The sequence below is a fragment of the Phocoena sinus genome, chromosome 17 (genome assembly GCF_008692025.1).
Source record: "Phocoena sinus isolate mPhoSin1 chromosome 17, mPhoSin1.pri, whole genome shotgun sequence".
Classification (NCBI taxonomy): Eukaryota; Metazoa; Chordata; class Mammalia; order Artiodactyla; family Phocoenidae; genus Phocoena; species Phocoena sinus.
The window spans coordinates 13,476,885-13,492,693 of record NC_045779.1 but is presented as its reverse complement, the minus strand read 5'-3'; the positions used below and the strand labels follow the sequence as shown (position 1 = coordinate 13,492,693).

Sequence of the window (15,809 nt, the reverse complement as noted above, 5' to 3'; positions counted from 1 at the left end):
TTTTTAAAAGACTTTCATACAGGTAGAATTAACAGCCTCTTCTAGATCTTCCTAAAGCCCATTTCTACTAATCCCAATCTTGTTACCAAACACAAAGAATTTAGGAGAGCATATTACAAGAAATAAACAGGTTCATTTTCACGGATGGTAAAAAGGAATTTTTTTAAAAAGCTCATTAAGATAGAGAGACAGCAATTTAATTAGCTCTTGGCTCTAATCCTAACCCGTTCCCTTTCTTCAAGGTGCAAGGAGAGGAAGCTAAGAGTATGTGGAAGTTTACTGATGAGGTCATGAGTTCCTGGGAACAGAGGAAAGGTTGAACCTGTGCGATGGATAAACAGTTTCTGAACGATTACCTGTCTATATTCTTACCTGTGTTTTCGTTTGCAATACACCAAAAGGTTATCGAAAAGAAAAAACACCCGTTCTTGAATATTTCCAGAAGAAATTTTTAATAAGACTCCACACATTAGCATTTCAGTACAGGTGTCGGTAATGTTGGACCCCTAAGTCAGGAAAAACGGAGAAAGTAATGTCTGATTACTTAACAGAAACTTTCGTGTGTAATTCTTTTTTCTCCTTAAAAGTGGTTTGTTTTTATTTTAAGATGCAATATATGGACAGGATAAAAGTTCAAATAGTATAAATATTTATACACTGAACGTAGGTATCATTCCCTCCCAGTCTCCTCCTGGTCAGTATCACTAAGTACAGCTACTCTTAAGAGATTCTCTGTCTCCTTTTAGCTGTTTTATATATGTATGCATACACAGCATATATGACACATTTCACCTTTGTTCTCTAAAAAGGAGGTGATTTCAAACTAACTCATAACATTCATGTCCCTAATATTCCGTTCATCCTCCTCCTTTCTTTCCCTGGTCTGGAAAAAGAGCTCCATGAACAGATAGCAAAGTACATGAAATTGTCTGAATATTTAGCAGGTCTCAATTTATATACAGTCATCCCTTTGTATCCATGGGGGATCACTTCCAAGACCCCTGAAGATACCAAAATCTGAGGGTGCTCCAGTCGCTTAAGTAAAATGGTGTAGGATTTGTATATAACCTATGACCCTCTTCCTGTATACTGTAAATAAGCTCAAGATTACTTCTTAGACCTAATACAATGTTAATGCTATGTAAATAGTTACAAATACAATGTAAATGCTATCCAATAGCTGTTGGTGCAAGTTTTGTTTTTGAAACTTTCTGGAATTATTTTTCCTGAGTATTTTCAATCTGAAGTTGGCTAAATCTTCAGATGCGGAACCCGCAATATGGAGGGCCATCTGCATCCACTTCTAGGATAGAGAGGAAGAAAAAAGAAGAAATAAAAAGAAAAAAAATCTATGTAAAGAGAACAACATTCCATAGGACCTCTTGCCACACTTATTAATAGTTGCATTGGCAAACTCATTCATTAAATAAACCTTTATTGAGTGCCCACAAGGTCATATGATTAGTGACAAAACTGATGCTTAATATTAAGTGCTTACCATTGGAAGTTGAAAGGAACCACAAGAGGGAAGGAGCCTGGGTCCCTGAAGTATCAAAAAAGGAAAACTGGGACTTCCCTGGTAGCGCAGTGGTTAAGAATCCACCTGCCAATGCAGGGGACATGGGTTCAAGCCCTGGTCCAGGAAGATCCCACATGCCACGGAGCAACTAAGCCTCTGCATCACAACTACTGAGCCTGCGCTCTAGAGCCTGTGAGCCACAACTACTGAAGCCCGCAGGCCTAGAGCCCGTGCTCCGCAACAAGAGAAGCCACCACATAGAGCCCGTACTCCGCAACAAGAGAAGCCACTGCAGTGAGAAGCCTGTGCACCACAACGAAGAGTAGCCCCCACTCACCGCAACTAGAGAAAGCCCACGTGCAGCAAAAAAGACCCAACGTAGCCAAAAATAAATAAAATAAATAAATAAATTTATTTTAAAAAAAGGAAAACTGCCCACTGAGCAGAACACACACATTGGGTTGTTGTGTGAGCTGGTCAAAAACACCTATTTTGAGCCAATATAAATGTTGTAGTCTACTCTTTTCTACAACCTAGACTAGCATAACTAATGCCCTGAGTCACTGAGTTGGACCAAAAAAAAGTTTTCAGTAGAGATCTGTTAAGTGTGCTCTTCAAGAATACTTCTGTTTTAAATATAAACATGCCTGGTCTCTTTAAATCCGGGAACAAATTTCTGATTCTTTTTAAACTTAATGCATTAATTTCAATTTTTGATATTTTAAACTCAGAACATTAATGTTAATTTCATATTTTCACCATAACAATAGGTATAGTTTTTCTGATCAGTTATAAAAATTTAAATTAAAAGGATAACTCATGTTTGGGGTTGGAAGATGCAAACTATTGCATTTAGAATGGATAAACAACAAGGTCCCACTGTACAGCACAGGGACCTATATTCAACATCCTGTGATAAACCATAATGGCAAAGAATATAAAAAAAGACTGTCTACATGTGCGTAACTGAGTCACGGTGCTGTACAGCAGAGACCGGTACAGCATTGTAAAGCAGCTATAGGTCAATAAAATTCCTTTTTTAATTAAAAAATAAATTCTTTTCAAAACATAACTCATATAACTATAATAAGAAACTTCCCGAAAGGGAAGTTAATTAAGACAGTGTTACTGTGTTAATCCGAGTATCTACATTACAAACACATTTCAAATTTTAAATACTTCCCTCTCTTCTCTCCTTTTGTCAAAAGGGTAGATATAGAAATGGAGATCTGTGAAAATTTTACACTATTTCATATACCGTGTCATGTGATAATTAAGCAAAAAATGTCATCAAATATCAATATAAATCCCAGTTTCAGTGGCAATGATTTCTAATTTATAGTGAATACCATCCTCTCTTAGAAAAAAATTAAGATACAATAGTATTAAAAATGTAAAAAGTGTAAAAATAAAAGGAAACCATATTGATCCTTGCACAAGGGACCTACACAACCTTATGAAAAGTGGCTTTATTTGTAGCAATTTTTCAAAAGGTACAAAACACTTCACCTTAGACTATTCCATACAGCAGCCCATAAGTGCCAAGGCAGGAAAATAATTCATTACGTTATAAAGGGTTACTGCCAATATTAGGCTAATTTTCATATTAACCAGTCTTCCAAGTAAGTTTCCCAAATTAAATATGTAGGTATTTATTTATAGATGTATTCCTAAATGAAAGAATTACTAACAATACATTTTCTGACCTGTTTGTGGTTATTATCTTTGTTAATAAATATAAGGAGAATTTAATGTGAATTTGAGCGAACTATAAGGACTAGAGGCAATTTATTCCATCCTCATATACAGGCTCCGGGGAGGTACTGTCCAAGAAGAACTCATGGGGACCAATGTGTAAAACAGAAAGCGGATATATTATTCTTGATGATAACTGACATACACGCTGAATGGTCCCATAAGTATGGCTAAAACAATCTCCCTTTGTAAACTTAACCCATTTGGAAAGCCAAACATCAACAGAAAGAATCTTGGCGAGGTGGATTTAAGGGGAGCTTCTGTAAGCACTGGGCTAGGAGACTCTATCCACCACCTGGACAAGACTGTCCAAAGTCTATCTGTCTCTCTGTGTGCCTCTCCCTCCTAGACCTTTCTCTCTTTTCTCTACTTTCAATGCCAACAAGTCAAACATCTCATTGGCTCCTTTGATTCTGTAGCTATGTTCATATACCTTCAAACCACTGCAGAAAAGGGATAATCAGGCTTAATGTATACAGTCAGAGTGAAAATAAAGCAATATATGCAAAACTCCCGGCACATGCCTAACGCATAGAAAGGACTCAATAAAGGCTATTACAATTATGATTACTAACATTGAAGGTGATCCGATTCTGCAAGGTTCCTTCCTTTATTTCTGATCTCTGCTGTGTTTCACTCTATGTTGATTTTATGGTTTAATTCATTAAAGACAATGTTATTTCTCAGGTTATTGAGGGTGGACACATCTTGTTGCCTCAGAGAACACCGACTCCTGCCTTGACAAAAAAAGGCCTTCCAGCTTGTATCTGGACACTTCCAGTAAAATTAAGCTCCTTCCGTCATAAGATAGTCCATTTCTTTATTTAGTCTAATTATCAGAAAGGTTTTTCTTACTGTAGAGCCAAAATCTACCATGATTTTCACTCGCTATTTTTCCTCCTAGGATTGGGTAGATATCCTCTTCGTGAAAGGCCGACCAATATCTGAACATAACTAACATGCTTCCTTCTGCCTTCCAGGCTCTGTAACACCGTTGCCTTTTGACCATATGGTTTCATTTCAGAAACCTGGAAGATCCTGCTAGATCTCCTCTGGACCTTCTCCAGTTTGTCAGAGTTTCCCTTAACATGAACACCTCCAGAAGTGAATACAATCATTTGGATGTGAGCTGGCAAATGAAGAATGTAGCAGTGATGCTATTATTTCTCCAGTCCCCTACAATACATAATATTAATTTAGCATAAGGTTATATTAGCATATTTATGGCAATCCCATCCTACAATTGATTCAAGGTGCCCCTCTAGTCAAAGTGCTCCCAGGTCTCTTTCCTCTAGCCTATACTTGAATAGCTTGACTTTTGATTCATTTAATCCAGATTGATATCACAGCAAGCTCTCAAAACTCTCACTAATATACAGATACATTATATCGAAGCCATCACCATAAGTTCCCAACTCCTAGCTCCTGATCAAAACTCAGAATAAGGACTTCCCTGGTGGCGCAGTGGTTGAGAGTCCGCCTGCCGATGCGGGGGACGCGGGTTCGTGCCCCAGTCCGGGAAGATCCCACATGCCGCGGAGCAGCTGGGCCCGTGAGCCATGGCCGCTGAGCCTGCGTGTCTGGAGCCTGTGCTCTACAATGGGAGAGGCCACAACAGTGAGAGACCCGCGTACCGCCAAAAAAAAAAAAAAAAAAACCTCAGAATAAGATTAACTGACCTCTTCGAGGTAAACACTTCTTTTCATAAGCAACTCAAAGCATCTGCTTAATTATCAATTAATGTAATTTTATGGGGTAAGGACATCAAGCCCATATTGTCACAAATATACAAAGTATATCTTACAATACACACGTAACACACGCTTTACTAAATCCTACTGAGACGTTTCTATTACTGAGGTGATGTGTCTTTAATATTTAACAGCAGACTTCAACAATTAATATAGTATCCCTTTACTATCTTCTACCATAGTAATCTACTATCATCACATGAAATATCTTCATGAATAATTTAAATAATTCCTAGGGAAATGCTTAAGTACTTAAAAACCTCTGTGTCAAAACATACAGATTTGTCTAAAAACCTCATTCTAAAAGAATGTCCACTGTGTCTTTGATTTTACCATGATTTAATCTGTGTATTATTTCCACGACAATGGTGACTAAAAATCATTACAAAATTTTGAAACGGAGGTACATACATTATTATAAATATTGAAGAAAATCTGATGAAGTGCAGATATAGTCTCTCGTGTAATCACGATATGCCTCACTTCAAATTCATCCTATCTGCAAGCAGACACTTAATAAATGTCTGTTTTTGACTAATGTGTCATATTTCTCCCTCACTTACATGATATAATCTACCTTTCTCTGTAGTGGAAAAAACTCACAGCTTTGTCTGTGAAATGCATGAAGTTTATGATATTTTGAAAATTACGTGCAATATTTTTCATTATCTAGAAATGGCAAGAGAGTTTCTGGGGTTAGGGATAAAGAAGCGAAGCTACAAAATTGAAATTGAATGACTGAAATTGAATGATTACAAACATCGGATTGCTAGGAAACAGTCAAGAGCACTAGAGTCTATCAAAATGAGCATGTCAGACAAATTAGCTAGAAAACCAAAAATGTGGAAGCAATAAAACAAGCTGGGCAGATTACTGGAAGAGAGCAAAGCCTCTAAGACAATGGTGCTCAAATTTCAGAGTTTGGAAGACACACCTGATGGGACTGCTAAAAACTTTTAGGTTCCCTGGCACTATCCTCACAGATGGAAACTGAGTACATCTGGGGTAGGTCCCAGACCATTGCAGTAGATTCTGATACATTGTCGTATTCTGTCAACACTTGAAGCAACACTGCTTTGGAAGCCTGATGCTAACATGGAGATGAAGGTGAGCACAGGGCCCTGCCAGGTAGTCCCAGCTGCTTCCCAGAGCCCAGGACAGAAAAGATGTTTATCATATGTCACAGATCACAGTTACACCTATGGTACATTTCATCATCACCGAATATTCATTAAAATCTGTATAATGTTATTTTACCTGGTTAGTATTTTATCTTCATTTTGAAAATGGATGCTAATTTTTAAATCTAGATATCTATTCTTTGGCCAATACAAATTTAGTCATTGAGCAACCATATATAATAAACACTGTGATCTAGAGGAATACTAAAGTCAGGTTTTTAATATTTCTACAGTGTGCCAGGCAATGTGTTAAACATTTTCTCCTAATATAAATCTCCAGCAAGTCGGCCACTCCTAGTTCTAAAATTTTAAAAAGCGTGTTTATTTTATTAAATTAGCTTTGTAGGCTGTTTCATGGGTCACTTTGTAGATGTCAGAGGCAGCAGATTATGGTATTGTGAAAAAATTGTGATCATGAAGAAAAAAGTGCCCAAGAAAATAAGCTATTTTAACAGTGTAGTGATATATCATCAAACCAACATTTGAGAGGGAAGGTATGAAAGAACCTTATTTTTAAAAAATAAGAGGGCTTTGTGTAAATCATTAATTTTGAACTACACTAAAGCCATTACATATAGTGTAATGTGTATCTGTACATATTTAATGAAGATATTTTTAAATAATGTTTTTACCCATATGATTTAGAGTCCTGCTGTCTTTTAGCAATTCCTTAAAAAATAACTAAAATAAGGTGATATCTCATTGTGGTTTTGATTTGCATTTCCCTGATGATTAGTGAGCATCTTGTTATGTGTCTGTTGGCCATCTATATTTCTTCTTTGGAAAAATGTCTATTCAGATCCTCTGCCCATTTTTAATCAGATTTTTTTGTTGTTATTGAATTGTATGCGTTCTTTATATATTTTGGATATTAACTCTTTATGGGGTATATGACTTGCAAATATCTTCTCCCATTCAGTAGGTTGCCTTTGCATTTTGTAGATGGTTTCCTTCACTGTGGAGAAGCTTTTTAGTTTAATAACTCCCATTTGTTTTTATTGCTTTTGTTTCCCTTGCTTTTGGAGTCAGATCCAAAAAAGCATTACTAAGAATGATGTCAAGGAGCTTACTGCCTAAGTTTTCTTCCAGGAGCTTTATGTTTTCAGGTCTTACATTCAAGTTTTTAATACATCTTGAGTAAATTTTTGTATGTCACATAAGATAATGGTCCAGTTTTCCCAACACCATTTGTTGAAGAGACTGTCCTTTCCCCCATTGTATATTCCTGCCTCCTTTGTCATAAATTAATTGACCATCTATCTGTGGGTTTATTTCTGGGCTCTCTATTTAGATATCACCTTACACCTGTCAGAACTAGGACTATTAACAAAAAGACAATAACAAGTGTTGGCAAGGATGTAGAGAAAAAGGAACCCTTGTACACTGTTGGTGGAAATGTAAATTGATGTAGCCACTATAAAAAAAAAACAGTATGGAGGGCCTTCAAAAAATTACAAATAGATCCACTGTATGATCCAGCAATTCCACTACTAGGTACCTAACCCAAGAAAACAAAACCACTAACTCAGAAAAGATTTAGGAACCCCTATGTTCAGTGCAGGATTATATCCAATAGCCAAGATATGGAAACAACCTAAGTTTCCATTAATGGATGAAAGGATAAAGAAGAGATGGTACATGTATATATAATAGAATACTACTCAGCCATAAAAAAGAATGAAATCTTGCCATTTGCGACAACATGAATGGACGTTGGGGGGTGTTATACTAAGTGAAGTAAGTCAGAGGGAGAAAGACAAATGCCGAAGATTTCACTTATATGTGGAATCTAAAGAATAAAACACACAAACATACAAAATAAAACAAAACCCAGACTCACAAATACAGAGAACAGATGGTGGTCGCGGAGGGGGATGAAATGGGCGAAGCAGATCGAGAAGTACAAACGTGCAGTTATAAAATAAGTAAGTTATGGAGATGTACTGCACTGCACAGAAATACAGTCAATTATATTGTATTAACTTTGTATGGTGATAGATTGTAACTAAACTTAGTGTAGTGATCATTTCACAATGTATACAAATGTCAAATCACTATGTCCTACACCAGAAAGTAACATAAAATTGTATGTCAACTATACCTCAATAAAAATTTATATATAAAATGTACGTAATAGATTTTTGAAAGAGCCAAAATAATATACTTTTATCATCAATATGATTTATCATTTTTAATTCGAATTTCCCTTTAGAAAGCTACATTTACCATGTAAAAATCAGAGACTGTTTGCTTGTGATGAATTACATATATAGAACTAAATACAGCAAAACTCCAACTAGGAAATTACCTGCATGGTTCTAATCCTGACTGCTTTTATTAGACCACGAAAGGAAGGTTAACTGGTAGGTCAAGGTAAGAAGTAATCATAAATAACTGTGACCAGTGGTGGGAGATGTACCCACCAGGATCCTCTCATTCCAAAAGCTTCTCTCTTTCTACCCCAAGCTGTGCAAACCTATTTATTCCTCCTCCGTCACCACTGCCCAGCAGTGCGAAGGGTGAAATGTAGTAAGGGAAACCCACCATTAGACAGAGGAAACAAGACCTGTACTACAGAAATTTACAAAGACTTTACAAAGACTGAATTTCAAACACTTGCAGGGCGTTCAACTTTAATACAAAAAACTGAAAAATCTTGCATGGTACATTTGTGAACTATAAACAAGAACAGGATGCTAAAGAGGATTAGAGAACTTCAAAGCAGCGGGATAATGAAACAAATATTGGACTCTGAACAGAACCACATCAGAATCATTGCCATGAACCAAAGGAGCCAAAAACATAGTGAAAAGACAATGACAATTACTACATAACTACAAGGTAATTATATCTGCATTCAATTACCAGTCAACCAGCTATGTATCAGACACTGTCCTAGATGCTGGGGACCCTTAACATGAGACACGACCCCTGCTCCCAAGAAACACACATATTAGTGGAGAAACAGATATGTAAACACAGAATTAAATGCTGTGTGATCACAGCTATAATTTAACATTAATGAAATGAGAGTTGGCATGAATTAACAGTGATGAATATCAAGGATGATGGCTGTGTGTGTTTATGATTATGTATGTTTATTATTAAACATTTATTCATACAGTTCATTCCATGCTGTGGTTTCAGGTTTCAATCATTTTCCAGTAATTTTCCTTGTCAAATTTATGAAGGACACCACTTAAATATCACTTCCCAATATGGTTAAGAGAGCAATCGAATGGATGGATCCAGCAGTGACTTCAGACATACACACTGGGACCCAGAGGCATCCACGTGGGCAACACGCCTCACCAAGGTCCACTTCTTTTTGTGTGTGTCTTGTGTTAACAAGATCCAGCAAGAAAAGAATAACAATTCAGAGTCTAATTTAAGAAGCTGAATGATTTCTGAATCTATAATTTGAGGTATATAATGGGCTGCCAATTATATGGTCAGCATACATGAAAAATGAATTTCAAAGCATCAGCACAGAATGTAAGGTGGAAGCACGATGAATTTCATAAGGGGACACATTAGATGACAAAGCAAGCTTTCAGAAGATGATAATAGCCAAAAAAGACAATTAGAAGCACGCATGTTTATTTTATGGCTTTTTTCTAATTTCCAATGTTTCTTCAAACATTGCAATCATGATTTAGGAAGAACTAAATCCCCTCCTCTCAATAAACCCAATAAAACAAATCCCCTCCTCTCAATAAACCCAATAAAAATAATATTGCTAAACCGTATCTAGACTGTTTGAAAGGGTACATCTTTTTTATGTCAACAAGTTCTCTTAATGTAAGTTGCATAAGGGTTCATGACTGATGTGTTACAGCTATGAGGTGGCAAAAATCACTGTCAAATGAAACTGCTCCTTAATTATCTGACCCCAGTATCAGCTCTCCCTGCTTCCCACCAGGGTCTATCTAACTCATCTGGTCAACTAAATGCTGAATGCCAGTATCAGGAAAACACAGACTGACTGCAGAGAGGAAACCATAATCTTGGAAAAGGTAAAAGATGACAGGCCTTGGAACTTCCCCACTCATATACAAGGCATTGGCAGATGAAGGTCTATCAGAGCTAGACCCATTCATGATGCAAGAAAAGAAAAATGACTAGAATGACAACGAGATAGGTGTTTCATAAAAGAACAGTTTCAATACCAGAGAAGTCTCTTGAGAAAATTAATGAAGCATTTGAATATTCTTTCAAAAAAATCTTTTTAAAATACTAGGAAAGTCAAACATGAAATAAGAATATATTGTTTCATCAGAGTCTTGTCATAAAATGTATGTCCCCACCCACCCCAAAAAAGACTAACTCTTTTTGAGATTCAAATTATTAACTGAAATAAAAACCTAAATTCTGTTACATATTAGATTAGCTAAAACAAACTAATAATATAACTTTTCATTTTACCAAGATAAAGTCCCAATCAAACTTTCCTCCTCTCCCACTTTTTATAAAATTTTGGTCTCCTTTCTAAGTGGATTCACTCTCAATGGTTGTCTTCCTAAACCACTTATCCTTAAATAACAAGAGTCATCTATAAATCAATTCAACCTCAAGGTAGTAGACAAATTTGTATCTACCGAATCACCTTGTGGAGAGGACAAAAAGAAATCAGGTCTCATCACAACCTGTGGAAGACTCACACTCATAAAATAACAAGAGAACATTACTCTGAGGTCAATACACTGTCAGACACAAACTGAATCAAATGTAGGCAGCAAGGAGATTCCAAAACCAACAAGAGGTGATTTTAAAATGGTCTTGTAGCACTGTATTTCTCCACGTAAAAAGGTAATCAAGGTGTCAAATTTCAATTCTGCTTCTTTTTATTTCCTAAAACACAAAAATGATCCTGATCTTATGTCTTCCGACACCTTCATCTATTAATAATTACCACTCTTTTATTGTGATTTTTTTCCAGATTTGAGAGATCAGTTCCAAACAGTCCTATCAAGGACATAATGCTGAATAACTAAATGACATAATGTTTACGGATACTCCCTTATCCATGTTCAGTATGACGCCAAAGAATTAGTTATGACAATACTATCGATCAACCCAAAAGTAGACTGAGCATGGTCCTGTTCTAAGAAATGAATCAGTCACTCTGATTAAACAGCTAACAAACTTCTTTCCAAGAACACGGATCACCGCCCTACAATTACCTTCAGTAGAATATGTGGTGGAATGTTTTAAATGTTGGATAAGATATATGACTGAGATATAATACATGATACTAATCAAAAGCAGAACTTCAAATATGACCACGTAAACTACAGATCTTCTGTGGTACAGTCACTATGTAAATGCTGACCGCAAGCCTAATTTCTACTATCAACTCACTTTTTAAAGGACAAGCAGCAAAACCATCTTCACGTAAAGAACGTGCTAAACTTGTACCTGAGTGGATAGAATATTACACGGTGATGAGGAATAGAAACTTTAGAATCAGTCTGCCTATTTTCAAATTAAACTCTGCTCTCTGTTAGTTGTAAGAACTTGGTTAAGTTATATAGCCCTCATTTTAAAAAGCTGTGTAGTGGGGATTATAGTACTGGGTTGGCCAAAAAGTAGGTGCGGCTTTTTCCGTAACACCTTATGGGGAAACCCGAATGAACCCTTTGGCCAACCCAATACTTCAGCAAACTTTTCAGAGAGACTCACCAGGATTGCCTACAGTGGAGGATCAGCATTTCCTCAAAAGGAAATTGGTTGATGGACAATCAAGGGCCCCTGCCCTCCCCTGAGCAAATTTACCCATGCAAGATTGGTGGAATCTCGGATTTTGATCTTGAATCTTGAATGGAGTAACGTAAGGATGGAAAAAATGACTAGCGCCTATTCGTTTTAGCTAGGGCACTGATAAGACCACCAAAGAGCTTCAACTGCCTAGATACCCTTTCGAGTCTGAGAGGGTAGCTTTTCTGTTGATTCCATGAGCTACTCAATATCTTTTAAATTAATTTTCCTTTTATTTTCTGTTGCTTGGAACCATATAACCTTAAGTAACATAAACTTAGGTGCATAAATTAGACAAATAAAGGGGATTTCTCAAGGGTAAAATCTAACGGCTGAACCAAAGCTTTAAAATACTACCTGTTATCTGCAGAGAGTTTTACAGTGTTCAAAGCACTTTCATTTATTTCATTGACCCCTGTAATAACCCAAACTGTACGCCGAAGAGATCTGGTGCTTCATCCCCATACTAAGGGTTCCAGACTGGAAACCAAACCTGCACAAAAGCCAGGCTTTTTTCATTATATCATATGATTTGAGAACAATAAATTTCAATTGCTTGTTTACTTAAATTCAATATAAAGGAATGTAATGATAATTTAGCAGCACAAAATACCAGAGAGGCAAGTTACTGGAGAGATTTTACTCCCCTTCATTTGATGAATGGGGAAATAAGACCCTAGCTAATTAAGTGACATACTTGAAATAATAATCCACCAAAAGTGGAAATAATGCAAAGTCATGGTGTATCAGACTCAGATCTCCATTTAAGAGAATTTTAGTTACTGGAGCAAGAGTGTCAACTCTAAGATAGTCCTAAAAGGTCCGCAGGTGCTCCTGGAAGGAGTTAGAGAGCTGTTACCCAACGTTAGCTCAAGGCTGCTAACCTCCACAGCTCTTGAAGGAACTCTCTGTTCTGTGACTGTCATGCCATCAGACATTTGTCCTTGGCCTTGTCTTAACCTCACGAGAGTCGCTCTGAACATACATAAAGCTGCCTGTAAGCTGAGCAATAATCCCTGTTAGCGATTCACAGAAAGCCCTAACCATTCCCACTCCCTTCCAGGGCCTGAATTCATCCTATATGGCTGCATCCCTCCCTTTGATCTGTGCACTTTTGGAGTCTTACCAGATAGCAGATCCTCCTAAACTTCCCAGAAGGGACCAGGCCTGAGTACTATTAACAGCTTTCCCCCATCTCTCCAAGGTGGTGGACTGAGATGTGAAATCAGGTTCTTATCACAAGTTTCCAATCAACTGGCTGGACCCTGCTCCAAGCTGCATTCCCTCAAAGTACCAAAACTCCCAAGTCACTGTATGGCTGTGTCTTACGCACTCATTTTCAAATCCTACTCAAGTAGAATTTGTGTTGCCTCTCTTTTTGGAACCCGACCTTCATTTTATCTCCCCTGTGCCCACTGGAACTGTGGTCACATCAGATTTCCTCTCACCAGTCTCCTTTGTCCCCAGGCTCCATTTTTCTCTCCCACTCCAAGTGCTGTAAACCCACCCAGGCTGGTGAGGTTGAAGCACCCACCGCTATAGGCTACAAATGACATAGTATGGACCACATAGCACTCTTCCTTTGAGTAACCGGCCATGAACAGTGGAAAAAATAGCAACACTTTTTAAGGATTCTCCCATTTCTAAAGGAGACTCAATTTTTAGGATATACTGATACATGAGGAGGAAACAAAATTATGACAGATTCCATTTCCCTAGAGAACCTAAAAGAGTTTTATTTTGGTCAAAGGCCTGGCAGAAGTCACTGACAAATCCTGCAATTTAAAACAAGTTCGGTTTTTCTTCTGATGTTTGAGTGACAACAGAATGGCAAAAGCAAACTTTCATCTATTTTTCTCAGCCCAGCAGGACAACTGCCCCCAGGAAAGGAATTATCATTATGAATCAACTGTAAAACACACAACCATTTTAATTGATTGAAATAAGTAGCATTCATGCTGAAATAAGGGGTCACCCTGAACACTTGAAATGAAAGAATATAGATGAGGAAGAAACTAAGTCAGTCAGCATTTTAAAAGATTAATGGCAAAGAATGGATAAATAGGAGCATTCCCTGGGGTCAATGTTTGAGGTTTCTTTGCAAATCTGAATGGATGTAAGGTTATATCTAAATGGAAACCAACACTGAAGATAAGAAATGTATCAGTCAATTATATAGCCCTAAAGATAAAAGCAATCCCCTTGATTTGTGTGATACAATATTTGGTTGGACATTTTAAATCTTCTTTACACTTTAAAAATATTATCTTAATTGCTTACTTTATAACCACAAGAAAGTATCCTAGTTGAAAGCTCTTGATCATGTAAATTAAGTCAATTTAAAGAAAGAATTGTAGTTTATCCTTTACATAGTGCTAAAGTAATATAGGGCTCCAACTCCATGAAATAACTGGGATACAAATTACTGTAGCTGAAAACATATTACAGATTCTGAATATCACTCTTCGTTTGCTTTTTTGTCATTTAAAAAAACCTTTCTTTAGCGAATCATGAAACCATAAAATTTTTCATCTTGAATGGACCTTAAAAATCATGTCATGGCCAGTTTCTTCATGTTAGAAATGAAGAAGTTCAAATTTAGAGAGATGAAGTGGACTTAAAATGAAATTCATCATCAAATACCTAACTTAGAGTCTGAAAATAATAATATCACAGCACAGGTTTGGAGCCTTACTCCCCTTCTTTACTCTCTCCGGGACTCAGGCTACGATTATGTATTACTGACCAAAGTTAAGACAGGAGAAAGATTTGTCATGATGCACAAATACTGAACTATTTAAGCTTATAACACACACAGTTTTGATTGGCTCTATCGTAAAGCTTTCAGGTTGAAGTTAAGTTAATTAACTGCCCCTTTAAAGATATTTAAAAAGAATAATGACAGCACTTTTCGGAAACAGTTAGAGCCCTCTAGCATTACCTAGGAAAACGACCATTTATGGTTCCATCCAACGCCAGTAACTCTACGCACAGCAGAAGACATAACAAAACTATTTTAAGCTCAGTCGTTGAGTACAATGACTGTACCTCCCAGCCTTCAATGTGAGACTGCCACTCCTCTAAAACTTCCAACTTCTCCATCTGTCTCTTGGCCTCGTTGATGTTGGAACAGACGGCTTTCATGGCTTGGAGGGCTTCCATCACTGCTGCATAGTCACTGTGTTTCCTTGGAGTCCGCTTCAGCAACTCCTGTTTATACACAAAAAAACAAACCGCCCTTTGATCTTCAGCTTTCTGGGACAGCAGGTTCAGACTGACCAGGAAATGAAAACTGCGAAGTCCGTGAGAGCCAATTTCAGAAGTGACATCACAAACTCCACCAAATTAAGATCAAAAACAAAAGGCTGCATCAATGAATAAGCGTTACCCCCTGCACACTTTGCATTCACTTTAATGTTTCCCTCAAAATGATGTTTTTTCAAAAAACTAAATTAGGCATCTCCTTTGGAATTGTCAAATATCTCACCTACTGCATGTAATTTTTTATAAGTTTGAGCTTTGCTCCAAAAGGAGGACATCTTTATATGTTGATTTCATTTTCCTAGAGCCTTTAAAAGAATAGTAAATATTTAAATGAATATGTCCTATAATTTCAGAAACAATTTAAGTTCCTTATTTTCTAATATTTTTTGAGAAACTATAAAAATGTCATAAATAAAGCAAATTTTTAAAATAGTCTTATACTCTAGTAAAATAAACAATTTATAAATTCCACAATACTCCATCATTAAAGGAGGAATTTATGCCGTGTTTGCCAACAACTCAGGTTCATTCTCTGCAATGAATGAACTTCCATACACCCTTCAACAGCTTTCTTTTTGCTTT

The 15,809-nt window shown here is 36.8% G+C and overlaps 1 protein-coding gene across 2 annotated transcripts in view; it reads right to left on the bottom strand.

The window, feature by feature from the left end:
• The window catches only part of PREX2 (phosphatidylinositol-3,4,5-trisphosphate dependent Rac exchange factor 2), a 208,401-nt gene that overhangs the window by 181,658 nt on the left and 10,934 nt on the right, over nucleotides 1-15,809 (bottom strand). For both annotated transcript variants that reach the window (XM_032610542.1, XM_032610541.1), the window contains exons 5-6: nucleotides 15,012-15,173; nucleotides 373-506 (exon numbers count right to left, since the gene is read on the bottom strand). In XM_032610542.1, coding sequence (XP_032466433.1) covers nucleotides 373-506; nucleotides 15,012-15,173 — 296 coding nt within the window. The remainder of the gene's footprint in view (nucleotides 1-372; nucleotides 507-15,011; nucleotides 15,174-15,809) is intronic.